The sequence below is a fragment of the Amphiura filiformis genome, unplaced genomic scaffold (assembly GCF_039555335.1).
Source record: "Amphiura filiformis unplaced genomic scaffold, Afil_fr2py scaffold_597, whole genome shotgun sequence".
In the NCBI taxonomy this organism is placed as follows: Eukaryota; Metazoa; Echinodermata; class Ophiuroidea; order Amphilepidida; family Amphiuridae; genus Amphiura; species Amphiura filiformis.
This window is the reverse complement of record NW_027306061.1, coordinates 436918-459630: the sequence shown is the minus strand read 5'-3', so window position 1 is coordinate 459630 and position 22713 is coordinate 436918. Positions and strand designations below refer to the sequence as shown.

General features: G+C 36.1%; 1 protein-coding gene across 1 annotated transcript; it reads right to left on the bottom strand.

Annotated features, from left to right (window-relative positions):
* LOC140145775 (tyrosine-protein kinase Yes-like) lies at positions 1–21219 on the bottom strand. Its single transcript, XM_072167450.1, has 12 exons — positions 20937–21219; positions 15444–15623; positions 14670–14763; positions 12713–12811; positions 11412–11515; positions 10350–10502; positions 9374–9529; positions 7482–7627; positions 6895–7008; positions 5173–5329; positions 3006–3137; positions 1–2138 (listed from the first exon to the last, which is right to left on the bottom strand). Exons 2-12 carry the CDS (start codon positions 15601–15603, stop codon positions 1930–1932), a joined length of 1524 nt encoding a protein of 507 aa, XP_072023551.1. The 5' UTR covers positions 15604–15623; positions 20937–21219; the 3' UTR covers positions 1–1929.
* Positions 21220–22713: the final 1494 nt, after the last annotated feature.

The window sequence follows — 22713 nt, the reverse complement described above, 5'->3', positions numbered from 1 at the left end:
AGGCACTTTATCATTGCAAGACCTCTATTTTTATTCAAGTTTTTATTTTTGCTTTGAAGCTTTTTTTCATTAATTTTCAAAAATATTTTACACTCAACACTTTCACAATTATGTACACGGATTGTAATCCTACACTATAAAAAAAGAATTTTACAGGAATTTCCGACAGCAAAGTTGCCGGAACGGCTCCGTATAAAAATGTTCTGTAAAAATGAAATACTTAATTTTACGTGAGAACTTGTTTCATATTCTTACGGTAAGTTACTTGCCTTATTATACAGAAGGTTTTTACGAAATATTTTCAGCGATTTTGCTGATGGAAATTTCCATATAATTACAGGAAATATCTTTTACAGTGTAGTTTCTTGATTATCACAAATGCAATTTAAATATTAATATTTCAAAAAATAAAATATACACCTTCATCATAAACATTCCCATTTTATGGGAAATGTATTGATTTTTGATTACAGATTTATATACGAAATATACACAAAATGACTGATAAATAACGGCACGATTATTGACTAAATTCTCAAAATTATGAGAAATAGTTACACTGAGTATAAAAATAAGAAGCCTTAGGCCCTAAGTGAAAAAATCTTAACAGTTATAGTATACTTTGCTTTATGTGATCAGGGAGGCTGTGGAGAGGGCGCTGACGTTGGCAAATCCATAAAAAAGTTTTAGCTCCTCAGCTCTGTGACTATTTTGTTAAACAGTTACAGGGGAAAATTTATGATTTTGTTTAAAAACAAAATCATAAATTGTCCCCTTGTGCACAGGCTAAAAACAAATCAACATAAAGCTTCATAACACGGCAATTCATCGCCCTCCGGTGATTTCATCAGCACCTGAAGATATGAACAACAAAGTCTTTAGTTTCACAGATGACCAGCATCCCTTAAACCTATCCACTGTTAAAATACCGGGTATTTTTACTCAATGTTGGGCCAACTATGGCTAACCTAACAATTGAGTAAAATCGTCTCTCTTTATTTTCAATTGAACGTTTTTTACCAAAGAATAAAGTTGTTAAAATTTTGCCAACCGTTTGATAAAAATTCCCTAACACTTTACAGTGTATAATCTTGCACATGCACAGGATACACTCTAAGAAATAAAGGTTTGAATTTATTGTTCTCTATACAGAACCATTTTAATAACTAAGAACCATTATCAGTATTACAGAATAGTCCACAATATTTTTGGTGGTCCAATTTGAACCAAAACGTTCTTAACTATTCTAATCTGAGAAGGTTATTTTAAGACCCTAAAAGGCTCTGTACAAACTGTAAGGTTCTCTAAAGAACCAAAAACAATTCTTTTGTCCTCTAAAAGCCTTTTTTACAACCATGGTTAGTGTGGGTTTCAAATATAGAGGATAAAAAGGGTTCAAAGTCGAACCTTTATTTCTTTTTGTGTAGCCTGATATTACCGAATACCATTACACAGCATCCAGTTAGCTTATAGCGATTAAAACTACTCGATTAAAACTAATGATATCGTCACGTGATACACATAGGCGCTGACATTACAGTTTCTATACAGGAAGTATAGAAACATGCATGAAAGCGATCTTCAGCACAGTTGGTACATTTGAATGGAAAGGTCGAAAGGCAGCAAGCATGGCCGATTTCGCAGTAAAATGTTTTTGCAACTAAATAATGTTATTGTAAATAAGAGATTCCGTCTATAAAATTTCCTTTCTGTCGGTAAATACTTTCAAAATTTAGTTCTTGATAACATGTAACAATGTAAAAAGTATCTTGGATAATCTGAAAAGTTTGTATCTGTTTATGTAGAGTGATCAGTCAACTGAATAATTATATAGTTGATCTTGTTATGGCGGCAGCTGCGATTATTTTAATCGATTAATTTTAATCAACAAAGCTCATGCATCAAACATCCCATTTTCTGAATCCCTTTTCAAATCTCGTCAGGTTCTTTGTAGTTTGGTTCTGTTGCTACAAAGTAATCATCCATGAAGGAGTGTAGGAACTCAAAGGTTGGTCTGCTCTGTGGGTCCTGGTGCCAACATTTCTTCATCATGTCATACATGGAGTCTGGGCATCCCTCTGGACATGGCATACGGTAGCCAATCTGAACCTGGGTAAGAACCTCCTGGTTTGTCATACCTGTGTGGAGTAAACAATCAAACAAACAAACAAATTAATATTAACTCCACGCGGGTATCGACTGCAGACGACAGGTTCCAAATTTCTTTAAAAATTCAGAAATTTCAGAATTTTATATTTTGATGACCATATTTGGAATTAGCATGAAAATTGTATTAAAATGAGTACAAACAAGCCCTAATTGTTTCAGTAGTTCTTGAGATAGCTCTTGATATTTAAACCCGTGACATCATGTTTGTTATACACGTGCCTTAGTCAAACGAGAAAGGGTATCCTGCTGTGCTGAGGAATTAAACCCGGGACCTCATGTTTGTTATACACGTGTCTTAGTCATAAGGAAAACTATTTTAAGTTGAACAAAAATGTCAACATTGCATATAATTTCACAATATCGTACACAATTGCCTTAAAGGGGCATTTTGTCATCCACAGCCTCATCTCCCCCCCACACTTTACTCAAAAAAGTTGAGATTTTTATACCACTGGAAACCTCAGGCTACACATTGTTTAAGGCTTTTATACAAACAATTTCTTGCAGAATAATTCGTCTAGCAAAAATATATCGTCAAATTTGTATTTACGTTCAGATAACAGAACAAAATTACAACACAGTAGCCTATGGAACAGTGTAATACACGCAAAATAGGAATCAATGAAATTTGGGGAATGTGCTTTTTTGTGGATAGCTACAGAAAAAAGTCATTAAAAGAGGATGCTAGGGTCACAAAATACCCCCTTAACTTTACTGAAAACATCACAAAATTGCACAAAACTTAAGAAAATATTCACAATTGTCTGCAACTTTGAATATTTTCCACTCACGATGTCATGACGTTGAGTATAAAGAGCACAAGATTTGAAAAATACCTGGATACGGCACTCTGCCAAGCGTCGTAATTTCTACTAAGAGAATAGCGTATGACCATACGTCAGATTTGATGGAGAATCTGTCGTACAAAGCTGCTTCTGGTGCCGTCCACTTGATGGGAAACTTGTTTACTGAATAAAAAACACACCAAAAACAATAGCATTAATAAATACATTTATTCAGAGTAAGCTAGAAAAAAATACACGGTGAACATGCTGCAAAAAACCTTGTATGTAATATGCATACGGAGTTGTGGGCTATTCCAGTTGAAATCTATCTACCCCTATGGAAGACATGCCTTTGATCATGTTCATCTTCCACAAGGACTGTGAATTTCAAATGGGCTTACCGTGGGCGTTACCTGAATGGGTGACTCCATTTAAAATCTATACACCCCGTCTGTGAGAGATTAAGGGTAGACGAGGTATTGTTGGTCGAAGCAACCTAAAAATCGATTGGCATTATCTAGATAAATATATTATTTAAAATTAACACCTTGATGTTTTGCAAAAGTTCATTCTACAAATCGTATACTTTGCAGACTTGCTTAATTTATTGCTGTTAATGAGTTATGTACGTTTTACAAAAGTGTTGTTGTTTCAGCCCTCTTTATAACGTAACTCAAGAACCGCAGCACCTATAAAAGTATATCTGTGATATTTTAATTCTTCTACACGCTCGCTATGAATTGAGCAATGCAGTTTTTGCCAAAGCTCACTACCATTCGTAAGATGCTGTGAACTACCAAATCACAACAGTTTAAAATAATTAATAACCTTAAGGCCATGTCTTTCATAGTGGTGTGGATTTCAACTAGAGTAGCCCATTCTCTTACAACTTGATACTTATTTTCCAACCTGGAAATGTGAAAGTGTTGCATAGAATTAAATCTAGAAGATGTAGGCTATAATACTGGCCTACAGTGCAACGAATTATTTTACTTTTGCCGAAAACCGATTGCATAATATTATTCTTGAATATTGCATTACAAAGATATAAAAACAAAGATATTAAACAATGTTCCATACTGCAGTTACTGTCCGTTTTCCTATACACAATACACAGTGCTCTCACCATTGACGCGCGACCTTTACAAATAGTGTATGAAGAAGTATATTGCATTTGCCTAGTTAACATCACTGTGTGAAAAATAACCGGCCAATATTTTAACTATTCTCCAAACTTCTAGCAAATATATTTCTCTAACATGACCTAAAATTACAGCTAGGTTAGATGTTCAGAAGGGGTCGCACTTTCGTAGAATATGAGTGAGGGCAAAGCATAGCTAGCTCATAGCTAGCCAACTCCCCGTGTTAATTGAATGGAGATTTTACCGAAAATATTGAGCTATATTGGTAACGGACCGCTCCGTTCTGAAGGATGCCACAAAAAAACGGTACAAGCTACATTTAAACTATTCTATGAAATTCTAGAAAATATAGTTTTGTAACATGTCCTAAATTTTTAGCTAATTTAGGTGTTTGGAGAGGGTAGGATTAGGAAGGATATGTAAACGACAGATAACACCAAAAATATGAAGAAATTATTTCCAAACCGTGTTAAGTCAACAATCATTATGTTGCTCATTTTCAAGAATGTTAACAAAAAGCAGGGCATTGTCTCATTTCGTGAACAAAGGTGCACATACCATTGTTTCCTTCCGTTTCCTTTATAATCGGTTACCCAACTGAAGCTGTAATACCAGCTTTATTGCGATATCGCACATTGAAAACAGACACATGTGCACAACCAGAGAAGATCCGATTTAATCAGTTGAGCTGTTTCAATGAGTGTTATCTTGGTTTAATAGCTTTTAATGGGGTTTAAGTCCTGCAAAGGTCGAGATGAATTCTACTGTAGACATGACTGCATCATGCAATTTTTGTCAATAAATGCCCGATGTTTGTATTATTAACAAATTACTTATTTCTACACTTCGTTTCAACAAAGTCATTAAGACTGAGGAACTAACTGCCTTTCTTACAGCGTTTGTGATTGCTTAATTGCACGATATATGCGTCTGCGTGACAGCTTCTAAATATTTATAAGCTCACCCTCTTCAGCCCGACCACCATTCTTACCATGTTGCTGATTGGCTCAATAAATCATAGAAGTCTTCATGTAACCAATCAGCGCGCACGTAGTTAGTATTATAGTTTTATTTACCCGATTTCGGTGAATAGATGTCTTCATTCTCAAGGAGTCTTGAGAGACCAAAGTCCGCTACTTTTGCACTGAACTCCTCACCGATGAGAATATTACGTGCTGCTAGATCTCGATGAATGAAATTCTCCCTCTCTAACATGGCCATACCACATGCAATCTATAAATAAATAAATAAATTATTGGGCACCCAGGTACGGGAAAAACAACATTAATCTATGATGTGCCATATTATTGGGCACCCAGGTACGGGAAAAACTACATTAATCTATGATGTTACACATTAGTGGGCACCCAGGTACGGGAAAACTACATTAATCTATGATGTTACATATTATTGGGCATCCAGGTACGGGAAAACTACATTAATCTATGATGTGCCATATTATTGGGCACCCAGGTACGGGAAAAACTACATTAATCTATGATGTTACACATTAGTGGGCACCCAGGTACGGGAAAACTATATGATGTTACACAGTGGGCACCCAGGTACGGGAAAACTACATTAATCTATGATGTTACACATTATTGGGCACCCAGGTACGGGAAAAAGCAACATAGATTTATGATGTTACACATTATTGGGCACCCAGGTATGGGAAAACAACATTAATTTATGATGTACCACATTATTGGGCACCCAGGTACGGGAAAACAACATTAATTTATACCACATTATTGGGCACCCAGGTACGGGAAAAACAACATTAATTTATGATGTGTCACATTATTGGGCACCCAGGTACGGGAAAAACAACATTAATTATGATGTTACACATTGTTGGACATCCAGGTACGGAAAAAACAACATTAATCTATGATGTTCCACATTATTGGGCACCCAGGTCACACATTCTTTGGCATCCAGGTACGGGAAAAACAACATTATTTATTTTTGATGTTACACATTCTTTGGCATCCATGCAGGTACGGAAAAACTACATAAATCTTTGATGTTCCACATTATTGGGCATCCAGGTACGGGAAAAACAACATTAATTTATGATGTGCCACATTATTGGGCACCCAGGTACGGGAAAAACTACATTAATCTATGATGTTACACATTATTGGGCATCCAGGTACGGGAAAAACTACATTAATCTATGATGTTCCACATTATTGGGCACACAGGTACGGGAAAAACTACATTAATCTATGATGTTACACATTATTGGGCACCCAGGTACGGGAAAAACTACATTAATCTATGATGTTACACATTATTATAGTTAGGCCTAGGTCAAAAACATCAATTTGGTGACCACTCTCTGGATAGTAAGGTTTGAGGATTGACGACTTCTATGGACCATTTAGAAAAAAAAATAGCCCCCATGTCCCTCGCGAAAATCCCGGCATTTTTCGCTAGAGGCCAAAATCCAAAATGGCCGCCGCCACCATTTTGAAAATTAAAGTTTTGAACCAGAGCACCTATAATCATGCACAAAGACACTTTTTCGGATATACTTACTTAGTAGTAGTAATAAAAAAATTGGGCGGCCAAAATTACGACCGGAAAGAGTGACGGTGAAAGAAGCTGCAAAAAAGTGGGGCGGCCATGGCCGCTTGCGACGCACCTGCAGGCTACCTGAAAAGCAGTGATGCTATTCAAGTGAATATTAGACTGCGGGGCAGATCATGTCTGTACTTATATTGTGAACATCCACAAGTCCCTAGTCTTTTCGAACCTAACCCAAGCTATATATACTTGGAAAGACTCACCTGTGCTGCAATATCTACAAGTTGCGGCAACTTAAACTTGCTGCCTTCACCTGCTCTTAGGAAGTCCAGAAGACTGCCGTTTGTCATTAGTTCTGTTACTATGTAGATGGGTTCCTGTATAGATAATATAAAAGAACACATTATATAAGAGCACGGTTTGTTTAGTGTCGTGATGATGAGTTGCTGAACGCGGCGGTAAAACCGGGCCCCTTAATGTTAATTTTGCACCGTTAAAGGGCGTTAAATATATAACCCGTCTCAAAAGTTAGGTCTTGTATAGTAGGAAATTTTCTTTCCCGAAGGCACCATGTCAACAATGCCTAGAAAAGTTGTTTTTTGCCTTGTACATACGCAATTTTTTGCCATTTTCTGCGATTCCTTTTCTCTGATAGGCACCAGACGAATCGACCTTCCTTTTACGCACTTCTTGGGCGAGGAATACCCATTTATTATATTATTAATTTGAAGGGTTTTTTAATCATAAGAATAACACATTTGTTAACCAAAGAAACCCATCAGAAGATGTGACACACAGTCCTTTTATTTTCAGCTCTTATTTGCCCAAAAGGTGTTTTGAAATTACTTACCCTATCTGAGCAGACAGCATAGAGTTGTACCAGATTCTTGTGTCTGAGTTTCTTCATGATGGTCGCCTCTGCTAAGAAGGCTGATGGAGTCATTGTCCCTGGTTTTAATGTTTTAATTGCAACCGGGGTCTTGCCATTCCATGTTCCTAGAAAAAACATGATATAAATTTACATGAAAGTGTACTTGTGTAATACCGTAAAACCTTGACTGCAAGCATATACAGTGCTTTCATTGAAATCGAAAATAATTCAGGCGCCATCCATCGTCAAAATGATATCATTATATGGAGTGTTAGCAAATACATTACTGATACAAGCATAATTATACAAACACGTTTGTTAGACCAATCTCTTGTATTGGCATATTTGTAGGTGTTACGTATTAATTTAGCTTTGATCCAAAACACTCTATATGCTTGTAGACGAGGTTTTACGGTATACGAATAGATTAATGGGTTAACACGTATTTTTTTAGATTTATAATACTCTACATATAAATGGTGGCCTGCAACCCCATTTTTGGTGGGTATGCTCCCTCGAAATTTTGAGGTAGTGCATGGGTCTTTGGGAGCTGACGGTAATAGGGGATCTTTTTGGAGCTGCGAACAAGTAAAAGGGGGTATTTTGGACCTGCGAAAAGTTAAAATCAAATGTATTTCTTGGCTTTCTGGTTAAAAAATGGCATGAAAAAACAGAAATGTGAGGAAAGAGTAATTTTGGGGTCTTTTAAAGCTGAAATTATCAAAATCAAGGGTCTTTCGGAGATCTATTTTGGTCAAATTTAGGGGGTCTTCCGGAACTGCGAAATCCAAAAAGGGGGGTATTTCCGGGGGAACATACCCGTATGGTCATTTGTGTTTAGTGCCCACCCCGGGCCTGCAATAGGCCTACTATATTTCTTGCTGCTGCTTAGAATTCTAGAGTGGTTACACTACTCTTTCTAGTTCTTTGAAAACATTTGTTTTTGTCAACCAAATATGATCATAACAATAAAGTTTTGAGGTTTTATAGAGCATGATTATGCTTATACTTCACAACAAAAAATAGCATTATAAATTCCCATTATTCTCACCATCATCTTTTATATATATGTTTAGTATTTAACCTGGGTTGATCAATGTTTATACACCACCACTGTTCCCCCAAGATGCCCAGAGTAATGCGTATACGCAGATTCAGGGGCGTAGCAAGAGCATCAGGGGCCCATGGACAAGGAGCAGTATGGGCCCTTTTAACCAGGGCGGGATTTGCCTTATGGGGGCCCTGGGCTAGGCCAAAATTTGGAGGCCCCGAACTCACGTGCCGAGGAAGGCATGTGCATTCAAGTCAGTGGCCAAGTTTGGGTTTAGGCTTATGAATAATATAGAGGGGGGACTAACATATTTTGTTCCTATGTTACTAGGACAGTTTTCAGACCATTTTAGCCCCAGATCAACATGAATTCTGTTAATTAAATTTATAATTTTGCCCCATTTTGGCCAAAAACATGCTGTCATCATAAATTAAGATGCATAGGGTACTTTTGGGAGCCCTGGACCCGGGCTTATCTGTCTCAATGATAAATCCGGTCCTGCTCTCCATTATCAGCCCTTATTTAATTTTCGCTTTTGTGCTCGGGGCCCCGAACCCTCGGGGCCCATGGACTTCGTCCACCCTGCCCCCCCCCGCTTGCTACGCCCCTGCGCAGATTACGCACAGCCATGTGGGGCCTCCGGAACTGACAACGAAGTATTTGTCATCAAATGCAGAAATGAAGTGAGCGGGTAACTAATGTTGTTAATGATTTTGGCTCTACCGTGGATCGAACCCGCGACCTCTTGTACCACATTACCAAAGCCTTTAGCCATATTATCCCACCATGTTTTACTACCCCTAACATAAGGATCGCCTACCTTTCCATACTTCTCCAAACTGGCCAGCACCCAGCTTATTATCAAATGACAGAGACTCTCGAGGTATCTCCCAAGCATCTGGAGCAATAGACTTTGTATTCGGTGTAGGTTTAGGACAAGCATTGGACAACTGAGCGGCTAAACCATCTGCTGAGTCTGTTATGTAACAAAATAAACAACCGACCAATCAAGTAAGAAAACTAAATAGAAAAACTGTAAATAACGAAAACAAGTTAATTTATCGAATCCATCATTTGTTATAATTTTGAATATATAGCCGATTAACAATTCACTATAAACCGTCCCTATTATATTATAACACGTGAAGTGCATTACGTGATCGCCAAGCGCGAGCAGCGATCATGGCAAATGGGGAGGAAGGGGCATAATATTGATTTGTTGCATAATGCCGAATAACAATTCACTATAAACTCGTCCCTCTATAACACGTGAAGTGCTTTACGTGATTAGCAGAGCGCGGGTAGCGATTATGGCAAATGGGGGCGAAGGGGCATAATAAATTAATAATACTTATTTGTTGTATAATGCCGAATAACAATTCACTATCAACCGTCCCTATATATTATAACACGTGAAATACATTACGTGATTCGCAGAGCGCGAGTAGCGATCATGGCAAATGAGGACGAAGGGCCCCGGGAAGGGAAATATACTGATTTGTTACATAATGCCGAATAACAATTCACTATAAACCGTAAACACGTGATGTGCATGACGTGATTCGCCAAGCGCGAGTAGCGATCATTGCAAAATTAGCTTTGCACCCTATGCACCGTCAAATTTAACAGTAACGTCGCATTCTGTAGTCATATAATACAAAGGGACGCGGTGGACGGTTTATAGTTGGATGCGGTTCGTCAATATGCGGTGACAACTTAACAACGGTATGAAAGTCTCTTGCAAAAAGAGTATGATTTTAAATGTTCATCTCAACCATCTCAAAATGTATACTCACTTCTATAATGCTGTACAAGATCATCAAGTGAAGAGAAACTTATTCTCTGTGTGATATAAAATCCCTGATTGTTGGCCATGGTTCGAATCCTGTAGTGCTTAACCACGGGTGCACCCTGATCATCGTTATCACGTATTGACAGGGAATAAGAACCTAGAAAAATGACAAAAAGCAATCACATTAATTCAAGAAACGTTTGCTATAAAAACGGAAGGTCGTGGGTTCGAGTCCCGCGCCGGTACATGTCCTTGTTTTTTTAAGTTGGTTGTGGGCCGGCTAGGATTTCGTTTATATGCATTACGTTGTTTATTTTATTGTAACACTTTGGATTGGTAAACTTTCCTATAAAGATGTATAATGTACGGGCTGTGTTTCAGTTGAAATCCATACACCCATACAAGACATTGCCTTCCAAACAGAAGATTTCAAATGTGTGGAAGATTAAACACACTACAACAATATTTTTAAAATGTTTTCAAAAATGTTATTGTAAACTATTTTTGCAAACATTTTTGCCAAATATTTTGTCAACACTTAAATAACATTATGTTATAATATTTGCACTCAGCAAACACAGAAACGTTCTTAAAATGTTTTTTTCAAAACGTTTTAATAACATTTAAAGGTCATGAAAACGTTTTTAAAACGTTATTGCAAATATTTTGGGCAAATATTTTTCGCAAAATATTTTTCAACCCCAAAATAACATTCTGTTTAGAATGTTTTGTATCAAGTTTTCAAAAATGTTTTTGGAATGTTATTAAAACGTTTTATACCCTTTGTATAACCCGACATTTAAACGTTTTCTCTAAAACATTTTTTGTTTGCTGAGCAGTAGATTATCAAAAAATGATTTTTAATTTTATGAAAACGTTTTATATAATATACCCTTTATATACCCCGACATTTAAACGTTGACAACTTTTTATAACCTTTTGCGAATGATGTCGAAAACCTTTGCTGGGTTGTCCGTAGACCAAGTAGACAATAATCATTTCTTTTCACATATTTTCCAGTACATTTCATTTATTTTAGAGACCAAAGAAATCTTTAATATTTTACCTTTCATTGTTTCACTTTCTCTAATCAGGAAATATCCTCTGTCTAAACCAGGGACCAGCAACTTCTTCTCTGAATCCTTTCTTGATATTTTTCCAAAATACCACCTGTGAAATAAAATCATATAAACTCTTAAGCTGAATTTATCGCTGAGTGATAGCGATTGGTTTGAACCAATGAGGTAGAGCGCTTTTTGTTACGTTGAGAAAAGCGTTCTACCTAATTGGACCATTACCAATCGCTCGTCGCTCAGCAATGAAGTATAAATTCAGCTTTAGAAACCAGGATTTCAAGTAGAACCTAAAATAGTTCAGCAAAGAACTAAATAGGTTCTACAAACACGGAAACCATTTTAGACATGAGTTCTGTAAAGGCCATAACAATTTCGAGATTCTTCCAATTTCCTAGAACCCATATATAATCCTACTGTCCTGTTGTAAAATCCCTGGAACTTTTTTTCTCTGAATGTAGATATCTAAGAAATCTCCCTTGCATGGCAAAGTACGGTGACATTTAAAATATTGTTCTGAGAGGCATATAGGTCTACCATACATAACACAATCTTTGGTCACGTGGATGATCAACCAAAGGAAAAGGCAGTCTTCAGTGAACGGCTCTTTTCAGAGCCACCAAAACTTACAAAATCAGCAGATAGGCAAGATCTGCTTGTTTCTGTAGACAAGGGGCAGTCTTCAGCAAACGGCTCTTTTCAGAGCCACCAAAACTTTATATTAGCAGATAGGCGAGATCTGCTTGTTCTCTGTTGACAAGGGGCAGTCTTCAGTGAACGACTCTTTTCAGAGTCATCAGTAGACAAGGGGCGGTCTACATGTCTCATTCTTAGGTACTTTGTCCTGAAGAAGTCAGAGCTACTCCTGACGAAAGCTTGACAGTTCTATATTTGTCCGACGGCGAACCCGCTAAAAACCCACTAATTGTTATGAATTCCCGTCGTAAAAGCCTATCTCACAATCAGGGGTAAAGATCAGATCAGAAATATAAATCAATATGAACAGTGACGGGGAAAGTTAATCCACCTATTAAAAGTCCGAATTCAAGTCAAGTACAAGTCCATCAGAGTCCGAGTCCAAGTCGAAGGCATGTCAAAATCCACTGAAAAGCGGTCCAAAGTCCGGATGTAGGCCCTACACGATTTAGAAGTCCAAGTCCGGACTTTAATTCTCCAACCAATACTGGCGATTATATTATCTTATTATTCATGACCAACGGTTAAATATTTTGTTCTTGTTGTGTATATAACATTTAGACATGAGTTCTGTACAGATAAACAAAATTCAACTTACTCTTTGAGATCAATAGTTTCTTCAACAGCAATGTAGTTGCTAGGAACATAGCCCTCTGCCCCTGTTCTTTCTTGTTTTGCCAACCACCAATCACCATCACTGCATTCAAAATATTTAAGATACGTAACATTTTGGGGAAAAATTACCACTTGCGGGGTTTTAGTATTACAGTGGAACTGGTAGTTATATAATAGCCGACATAGGGTTGTAGTAGGCCTATAGAGGGTCAGAGTGAGATGGCCGAGGTTGAGGCGTTGCGTTGTCGGCCAGGAGAATATACGATCGGCGAGGGTTCGAGCCTTTTGGGCTTGCCCTAGGTGAGAATTCTCTTCCTCTCCCAAAATGTTCCTATAAGGTCGGAAATCCTACAATTGTGTTCAGTTACTTGACGGAATAAAATTGAAGAATTTCTTCTCACTCCCATACACCAGTGGTTCGGAAGTCACGTGAAGCCGTTGTTTCCGTGTGCACTGTGTCCGTTATAAGTATAGGCCATGATGCAGTCATGTCTACAGTAGAATTCAATTCGACCTTTGCAGGACTTAAACCCCATTAAAAGCTATTAAACCAAGATAACACTCATTGAAAACAGCTCAACTGATTAAATCATATCTTCTCTGGTTAAATACACACATCATATGTTTCTGCTTTTACACGTACAATGGAGCAATGCGCTGGGATTATCCTTTCAGTTGGGTGAACGATTATAAAGCGAGCGCTAGAGAACAATTGTGTGTGGGCTTTGTTTACGAAATGAGACAATACGTGCTTATTGTTAACCAGCGTTCTTGAAAATGAGAAACATAGTGGTTTGCAGACTTAACACGGTTTGGAAATAATTTCTTCATATTTTTTGATGTTATCTGTCGTTTACATATCCTTCCTAAAACACCAAAGTGCGAATATTTCCAAACATCTAAATTAGCTAAAAATTTAGGACATGTTACAAAACTATATTGTCTAGAATTTTAGAAGAGTACTTTTAATATTGGCCGGTTATTTTTCACACAGCGACGTTAACTAGGCAATGTACTATATATTACCTATAACATTAACTAAAAACACCAAAGTGCGAATATTTCCAAACATCTAAATTAGCTAAAAATTTAGGACATGTTACAAAACTATTTTCTAGAACTTTAGAAGAGTACTTTTAATATTGGCCGGTTATTTTTCACACAGCGACGTTAACTAGGCATATCCCCATACTTTTTACGTAGGCTATTTGTAGAGGTCACGCGTCAATGGGAAAGAGCACTGTGTATCATGTATAGGAAAACGGACAGTAACTGCAGTATGCCTAATAATGTCGTATTGGTGAAAATCGTACCGTAAAATGGGGTAACTTCGGTCAGCGGGGTAACTTTGGTCGGTCAAATTTTTTTTTTTAATGGTTATATTTTCGTACAGCAATATTGTGTTTGGTCATATTTGATATCAATTTGTTAAGAAATATATTTGAAAGAAATAATAGTCGCTCATGTCCAATTTCCTCTAAATTTACGAAAAAATCTGAATTTTGGACCAAAAATGAGCATTTTTTCAGAAAAAAATTAAAATTGATATTTGTGAGCAAAAATGTGTGCTTGATTAATTTTGCAAGGGGTCAAATGTCACAAAAAAATAACAACTTGCCCATTTACAGCGAAGATCAATTTTTTTATTTTTTTTTCTTCATGGAATGTAATACTCTGACCAAAGTTGCCCCAAATGCGGGGTAACTTTGGTCGGGCTATTTTAAACCCCTAGGGCACCCTTACAAAATTATTTTAAAATCTTTTTCAACTTCAAGGTGTAGAATGGAACCCTAATGTCATAAAAAAGAGATAATTAGACATGTAATTGGTTTTGTTTGGAAGCAGTGGTTTAAAAACTCTGAAAAGTGTCCAAAGTTACCCCATTTTACGGTACTACGATTCCAGTGACGATGATAATTATGAAAATAATGGAAACTTACGGTTTTTCTTTTAATAGAAGAATGTCTCCTTTCCTGAATGCCAAGTCGTCTTTTGTTCTAGCCTCGTAATCATATAAAGCAACATATCTGGGATCTAGCCATGTACAAACACAATGAACAAACATGAATAACATTGGCTTAGGAAGATTTTCAACATGGGGGGGGGGGGCTGAAACCTGAAAACAATTTGGTGGGCCACCCTGGGGGATGCCCGAGTGAGGGACTGTTCTTCCCCCCCCCTCTCGGTGTTAGAAAACACCCATTTTCCCTCTATTTTATCACAATTTTTATCTTCACCTATAGGATTATTGGGGGGGGGGGACTGAAAGGTATTCCAGCCCCTCACCAAAATTATTGAGGGGGCTGGTCCCCCCAAGGCCCCCGGTTCCTAAGCCTATGAATAAATAAATTCTTAAGATTGAAAAAGAATCAATATAAGATTGTGATGAGGGACAAACTTACAACTTAGATTAAACAGTCTTTTTTCAACTAATTGGAATGGGATCAACAATTAAAAGTTAGATTGAAATTAAAATCCGTTATAATTAATTTTAATCTTTGTATCCATTGAGCCCATATTTATCATGTTTATTGGTCGAGCTATGAGTTTTAAAATATTGGAAGAGACGTCTCGTCCAATATTTTAAAACTCATAGCGAGACCCATTCCATTGAAAATAACACAAACGATTTAAACCAACAGGTAAATTTTTCATATTTAAACCGGGTAAAACTTAATCAACGTTTTAACAGTGTAAAAAAATGAAATTCTTACATTTTTTTGATTTCTTAACTGGTGATATGATGACTTGCTGGTTGGTTGGGAGCATAAAACTCGGGATTCTGTTGCCATTGTCTGAGGGATTCGCACCCGGACCTGGACTAACCGGAGGACTACTGCCCCCATTGGCGTCCTTGCTTTGCATGCACCCCATGACTTTGGTGGTGCTTTATTCTGAAATGAAACAAATTTGTATCAAATGTTAAAGTATGATTTTACATTTTGTTATATTAATTTTATTAAGGCTTATAAAAATCACAACACAAAGAAAAAGAAGCAATATTATCTGGCCAATGCGTTATGGACATTCATATTTAATTTAAACTTTAAGGGCTGGGGTATGAACGTTTGGACAGTATTTATTTTGGGACATTAGAGCACATCAGACATATCGAATTGCATTCTGAATACGAAGAATGTCATTCTGATATCAAATAATTTTGGTTTTTGAAATTCGCAATTTAATACACATTTTATGGCAAATCATTAAAAATTGATATTTTTGATATTTAACAGTACTCGACGTAAACTTTATAAATCTGATGACTTATACTTAACGTGTATGTAGGTGGGATGAAATGCCGACGATCAATTGTAAATTTTGACCTTTCGTATTGAAGATATGGATTTTTTTCCCAAAACACCAAAAAAAATTAGGTCTTTTCCTCCCTGCTACATACACTTTAAGAATATATCATGAGATTTATATAATTTACTTCGAGGGCTATATCAAATTTTTATCATTTGTCATAAAATTTGTATTATATTGTGATTTTCAAAAATGAAAATTATTTGATATCAGAAAGACATGCTTCGTATTCAGAATGCAATTGATAGGTCTGAGGTGCTCTCATGTCCCACAAAAAATACTGTCGAAACGCAATAAACGCTCATTTTAGATCCCTTGTTGCAAGCTGTAAACAAACTTCTGGAAAACTAGCAAATAGAACAAGCAAATTTGAGAAAGTGCCTAAAAATATTGATTATGGTCAAAAATTGCATCAAGAAGTTAAATTTTTTATAAATTACACAATTTTTAATGAGAGAATGTTTTTTTTAACTAACATGGTTGAACTAGCGTTTATAAAAACACCATACTCGGTGTATCATTCAAGATTCAATTTTGAACGAAAAATTTAATAATTTGACTCCAAAAAATCTGGTTATAAGCCTATACAAACTTAGAAAATGGGTTCCAATTTTAAACTTTTAAACAGTTCTAAAAAGGTTCTGCAAATTTTAGACACGAAAAAGGTCCTGTAAATGCCAGAAGGTACTATTTTGAACTTCTAGCAATTTCTTAGAACCTCTAGAACCCAATCTGTCCTGTATGTAGAACCCCAGAACCCTATTTTTAAGAGTGTACGGTGTACGATTATGCATATGGTCAATTCCAGCCAAAGCGGGACAAAATTCTCTCTGGGGGCCATTTGGAAAATGTTTTCCTTTTCAATTCTAGACTTATCAAATGAGACGATCATATCTAGTGAATCATCAGGTGGAAGTGCCATCGGATTGAATATGCATGTTACCCACGAATTCAAGCCTTTTTCACCTATTGTACGCCATAAAATTTCACTTTCTTTAATATCTTTCAATATTTTATGTGTGACTTATATACACTAGAAATCGGTGAAGACTTTGAACGTAAAATTGAATTTTATTACATATATCTACAAAGAAATATTTTGGTTATTACAAATTTTAAGAAAGAACCAGGTGTACAGTTAAGATTGTGTCAATTCTTCGAACTCTTTCCAAAGTGGCTGTCATTTAACATTACTGTATTATTTCGAAAGATTAGAATAAATGCTTCATATAAATGTAAAGTTAGATTTTGTATCTCGTCGCAGGATGAGGATCTCGGATGGATTCGTGGGTAACAGCGTCTGGAAAATAGCAATTCCTATTAATTTTTTTAAATAAAAATAAAAAATACTTTTGCGTATGTCAATAATTCAGGCTACAATGGCACTAAAATGAATTTTAATCAAAATACAAACTACATGAAATATTTAGAATGGATCATTATGGCATTTTGGGTATAAAAATATTGAGAATAATGAAGTTGCCAAATTCAAATAGACAGAGCAAACAGTTTTATATTATTATTTTAGTAAAATCATTCCATATTTTCATGCAGCAATATTCTATTAACTCGTGTTTGACGGTTCCTATGAACTAAAACACTATCAATACATTGTTAACTATAATTTAAGTAGGGATTCGTGGGTAACCAAAATGTTCGTGGGTAACACATATTTGAAGGTATGTATTGGTAAGCGACAAAATAGAAAATATTACAGAAGGTTGGAAACCATCATGCGGTTATTCTTCCATTGTGTTTCAATGATTCCCGTTTCTCTAACCAATTGCATTTACCCAAAAAATGGTAATTTAGGATAATCAATCAAAACTTCATGATACAGCTTCAGTATACCATCAAGAGGACGCTATTTAACAGGACTGTTTTGGAACCTATTTCGCATGTTTTCAAAATGTTAAGATGCATAAGAAACATATAATTTACGAGTAAATCCTTGGATTCGTGGGTAACGCCGAATTCGTGGGTAAAGCTATAAGTACTATAGTACCGTTTGGGGTTTGCCTTTCTTAGGTGCATAAACTGTAAGTACTGTAAAAATTATAGCATACCCATGGCTTGAATATGTGCTGATTTAAACTTAAAATAAACAATCTCCTTGTTTTTCAAGGTTAGCATCTATTCGGGATTCGTGGGTAACAAAAGTTTAAAGCGTCGTAGATTCTTTTTTAAAGCGGTGAACGTATTTTTACGATTTACAATTTTAAGCGCTTGTCAAACTAAATTCAGTGTCCAAAGTCATTAAATGTTAATTTAAGTTATGGCAATTATATTTGTTGGACTCGTGGGTAACAGTTGATACGTGGGTAACGTCAAATTTGATTTTTTGGAATTTTATGGGTAAAACGTATTTGCACAAAATAATCACTTGGACCTCAGAATTATAGAACGAAACTTCGTTTCATGATATAGTCATTTATGGCATATTCACTTAACATTTTTCAGAACGATCATTTTATTTTTGATACGTGGGTAACAAAATTATTAGCCAAATTGACTTAATGGCCTCTAGAGTCCACAAACTTTGGTGGAATTCAATCGTTTTACATATGATGAGAGATCATGCAAACGTCTTTCTAACGGTAATAATTTCATTTTGATCGAAGGACATTCAGTGACATATATGGTGCTTTATCTTTGAATTCGTGGGTAACGCCAATTCATTTAAGCTATCATAACTTGTCCCCTGGTATGACTTGCTAGTAAAGGCCTATATGCACAAAGAGAGCACATTGGACGTGACATGATATGCTCCATCAATAACGTGATTTCCTTTATTAATGACATTTTAAAGTGGAAAGTTAACATAGAGAGAATTTTGTCCCGCTTTCGCTGGAATTGACCATATACGTTATGATTGCAGGCCTACCCATATTGGGCTATTCCAGTTGAAATTCATACATAAACCCCCTGTGGAAGACATAACCTGAATCTTCCACACAGTGAGTGTGAATTTCAAGTGATGGAGTTACCTGAATTGGTTGCTCCATTTGACATCTACACCCCCCCCCCCCTGTGTGGGAGATAAGGTCATGTCAGAAACTGCGTATCTCAACACTTGTATTAACAGAAATACCAAGCTATAACCAAGCTATAAAATTGTTGTTATTCAATTCTTAGTCTCTGTGTATAGTGGGAGGCGTAAGCAGTTATATTTTCATCTCCAAAGACAGAAAGCGCGTTTTGCTATCTACTGAAGATGGTATTTCGGTTATTATTTAATCTTAGAAAGCAAAGGTTCCAAAATGGTTATAAAGGGTCCTCATGTGAGAACCCTCACACTTGAACCCTCAACAAGACGCTTACACCATTACATGTTCTGTAGCCTTTTCAGAGAACCGAAAAAAAGTTCTTCAGAGTGACCAAAGATCCTTTCATGGTTCCTGTTAAAAACCAACAAGGGTTCTCCCGATATAAAGAACCATTTTGGAACCATTTTTTTCTGAGAGTGTAGAGGTTCGCAGATAACCAAAGAGTCGAATATTTGAGAACCAAATATACAGTGTAAATAAAGGAACGATATAGTTAGCATAAAGTTAGTTTGAGGACTTGTTCACGGTTGGAGCCGTGAGTTCCAATTATTGGAACTAGCATAAAGTAGCATCTGAAAACTCACACAAAAAACATGAAAACGTGCGATCGAGTGGGAGAAACGTCATAATACGGTGTAATATTTTCCTTCAATGTAATGAAATGTAATATTATGCTTGGGATTGGACTGAAATAATTTAAAGATTTTCCCTGATCAACTAACATGTTTTACTACACTGTAAACAAAAAATGGTAAAAATTACTCAATGTTGAGTAAAAAAGGAACAGCGCAAGAATATGGGTCAAACGGAACTCAATATTAATATAAAATTGGATCTATTGAGACCATATTTATTGGTCGAGTTATGAGTTAAAAATATTGGACGAGCCATAGTCGAGTCCAATATTTTAAAACTCATAGCGAGACAAATAAATAAATATTGGGCGTAAAGAATACAATTTTATCAATATTATGTTTTGGATCTAATATTTTTCACACACTTGGATCCATCAAAACATAATAATGATTAAATTTTGCAGGGTTCTATTCACTCATTTGGTTGCTCAGTTCCCTATTACTCAATATCGAGTAATTTTTTATTTAGAGTGTAGTAACGAGTTGACTCGCTATACTCGCTAGTAACATAATCAACTTTCCATTTCTTACATCTATACTTTACTTAAAACTTCTAAAACACGTATAAGAGTGTATTCCACAATGTATGATGTCATGGCTATATTGACAAGTAAGATTAAAACCCGGTTTTAACATTGACATGAAATGGTTTTTCTTTCATATGAATCAATACAACAATTGAGATTATAATTGAATGATGGCTACATGTACAACATATCGCAATTAATTCAGAATTTCCAAAGTAAACCAAGCATAAGATACACAGCTCAGCGTGCTTAAAAGTTTCTTTTTTTTTCATTTTTATTCCCTGTACTTGGATCTGGTGGTGAAGTTTCTTGTTTTAAACATAATATCACTATCAAAAGCCAGGAGCAAAAGTATGTATAGTTTTATCTGAATTTCCAATTTCCACAAAGTTGCCAAATGCATATGACAAGAACAACATCACTGAATATTAATATACAAACAATAATTTTGTACCTCATGCACAAAATGTCATACCAACATGATCGTTATAACACATAGCATACATTTATATAGACCTATTAAATAGCCTACGTGGTAGATATAGAAACTAATATAATCACACATAAATAATAAGCTTTTAGATATCTATATAATATTTAAGGTACTATTTATAATATTATGTTGTTACATTGACAGAATTGACCTTAAAATTCTTATAGGCTATTAGTAGCACGATATTGATACATACCCGTCAGGCACAAAACTTTTGTATAGTTGCGTTTATTTACTCTGCTATATCAAAAAATGTCCGTTGTTCTCGTGGAAAATTTAACCCTGCCCGGCATCGAAACTAGCCATATCTACATGAAGAAACAGCAATGGAATAGAAAGAAACCAACACGGAAATAGAGAATACAAAATGGCGAAATACACAAGTTCAAGTTCTCGTGCGTGCCACGATAATAACATAAAGGTTCAGTTCAGACAAGTTGTGATCCAGTCGGCCTTTTACAGGTCGTGATTGTGGCACTACGAAAAGAATGAGGGAATTTATTTTTGAAACGGTTCACCGATTTCCTTGTGTTAAATATACTTAACTGAACCTTGATCTCTTAGTTATTCATGCATTCATTAATTCATTGTCTGGTGAATTGTTAACAAATATTATATTTGCGAGGTGTGAGACTTGTATGTAAACATTTTAAGCCGAAAAAAATAATGTTTTGGTTCTCGTCCCCTCCCTCCTTAATTTGTCAGATTTTTTTTTTTTTTTAGATTTTGCCAAAAAAAAAAAGACTTTGGAATACTTAGAAAACTTACTGCATATATAAATAAGTTTATTAGATCACTTCCAAAGACTTTTTACGATACTCTAAGGGGTTTATCCCTCAGAATCTCACATTTGAAAAAAAAATGGCCTCCTTCTTTCCTATGTTTCCTCGAGCACAAGCACTGATAGAAACTACTAACAATGGTAATTTTACATTTAAAAAAACTTCCTCCCTCATCAATTCATGAAAATCCTCTGGACGAGAAGCAAAATATTAATTTTATAAGGCCTTTTCGCGGAGTCATGACATATGATAAAATAGTTTGAGGTGTAATTTATGTGATTAAAAGTTGAATCATTATTTTATAGCAATTAACACATGGTTGGTCCATTGCGAAATTCTTTAAGCTCATCATATATATATACGGGTCATCATACAAATTAATCAGGCACCGGTGATGCGTGCAAAACCACATAATAATTAGTAACATACAAAAAGTATACGGTTTTCATGTGCCAAAATGCATGCTTTGCAAAATGTTAATTTAACTCACACTGCCAGTGGCGCAGGAATTTTTCGAGAGGGGGGCAAGGGGGCGAGGCAACTTTCACTGGGAAAAACTTTGACGAAAACGGTCAAAATGGAAGTACAAAAAATGTTCTAAACATCTTAAATAGCAGGGCTACCAGCATCCCATGGGGCAAAGGGGGAATACTTCTCACTAAAGATTACTGTTTCGTATAATCTTTTAAATTCAGAGATCAATTACTTTGGGGTACTATGAGGAATTTTTATGTGAAGTGAAAATATCCATCGCCTCTTTAATACAAGAAAACGGTACCCTTTTTACCTCGCATGCAGACCTGCTATTCAGAATTCCGACTATAAAAATAGTGGGCTGTTTTAATCATTTGAAAGAACTGAGTTAGCCCTAAGCCCTACCCCTAACCCTAAGCCCTACCCCTAACCCTAAGCCCTATCCCTAACCTTAGCCCTAACCCTAGCCCTAACCCCAACCCTGAGAACCGGGTTTTGTGGCGGATTGTCTGAATAGAGGGTGTGATTCTGCAAATGGCCCGTTAATCAGATGAAGGCCTTCTGATTAGCGGGTTTCTGATTGGCAGGTCTTCTGGTAAGCGGGTCATTTTAAACAAACCCGCTATTCAGAATTCTGAATAGCGGACTTTCAGGGTGACGGGTTTTCTGAATAATAGGCCTTAGCAAAGTTATAAAAGTGGAGGTAGAACTTTTGAA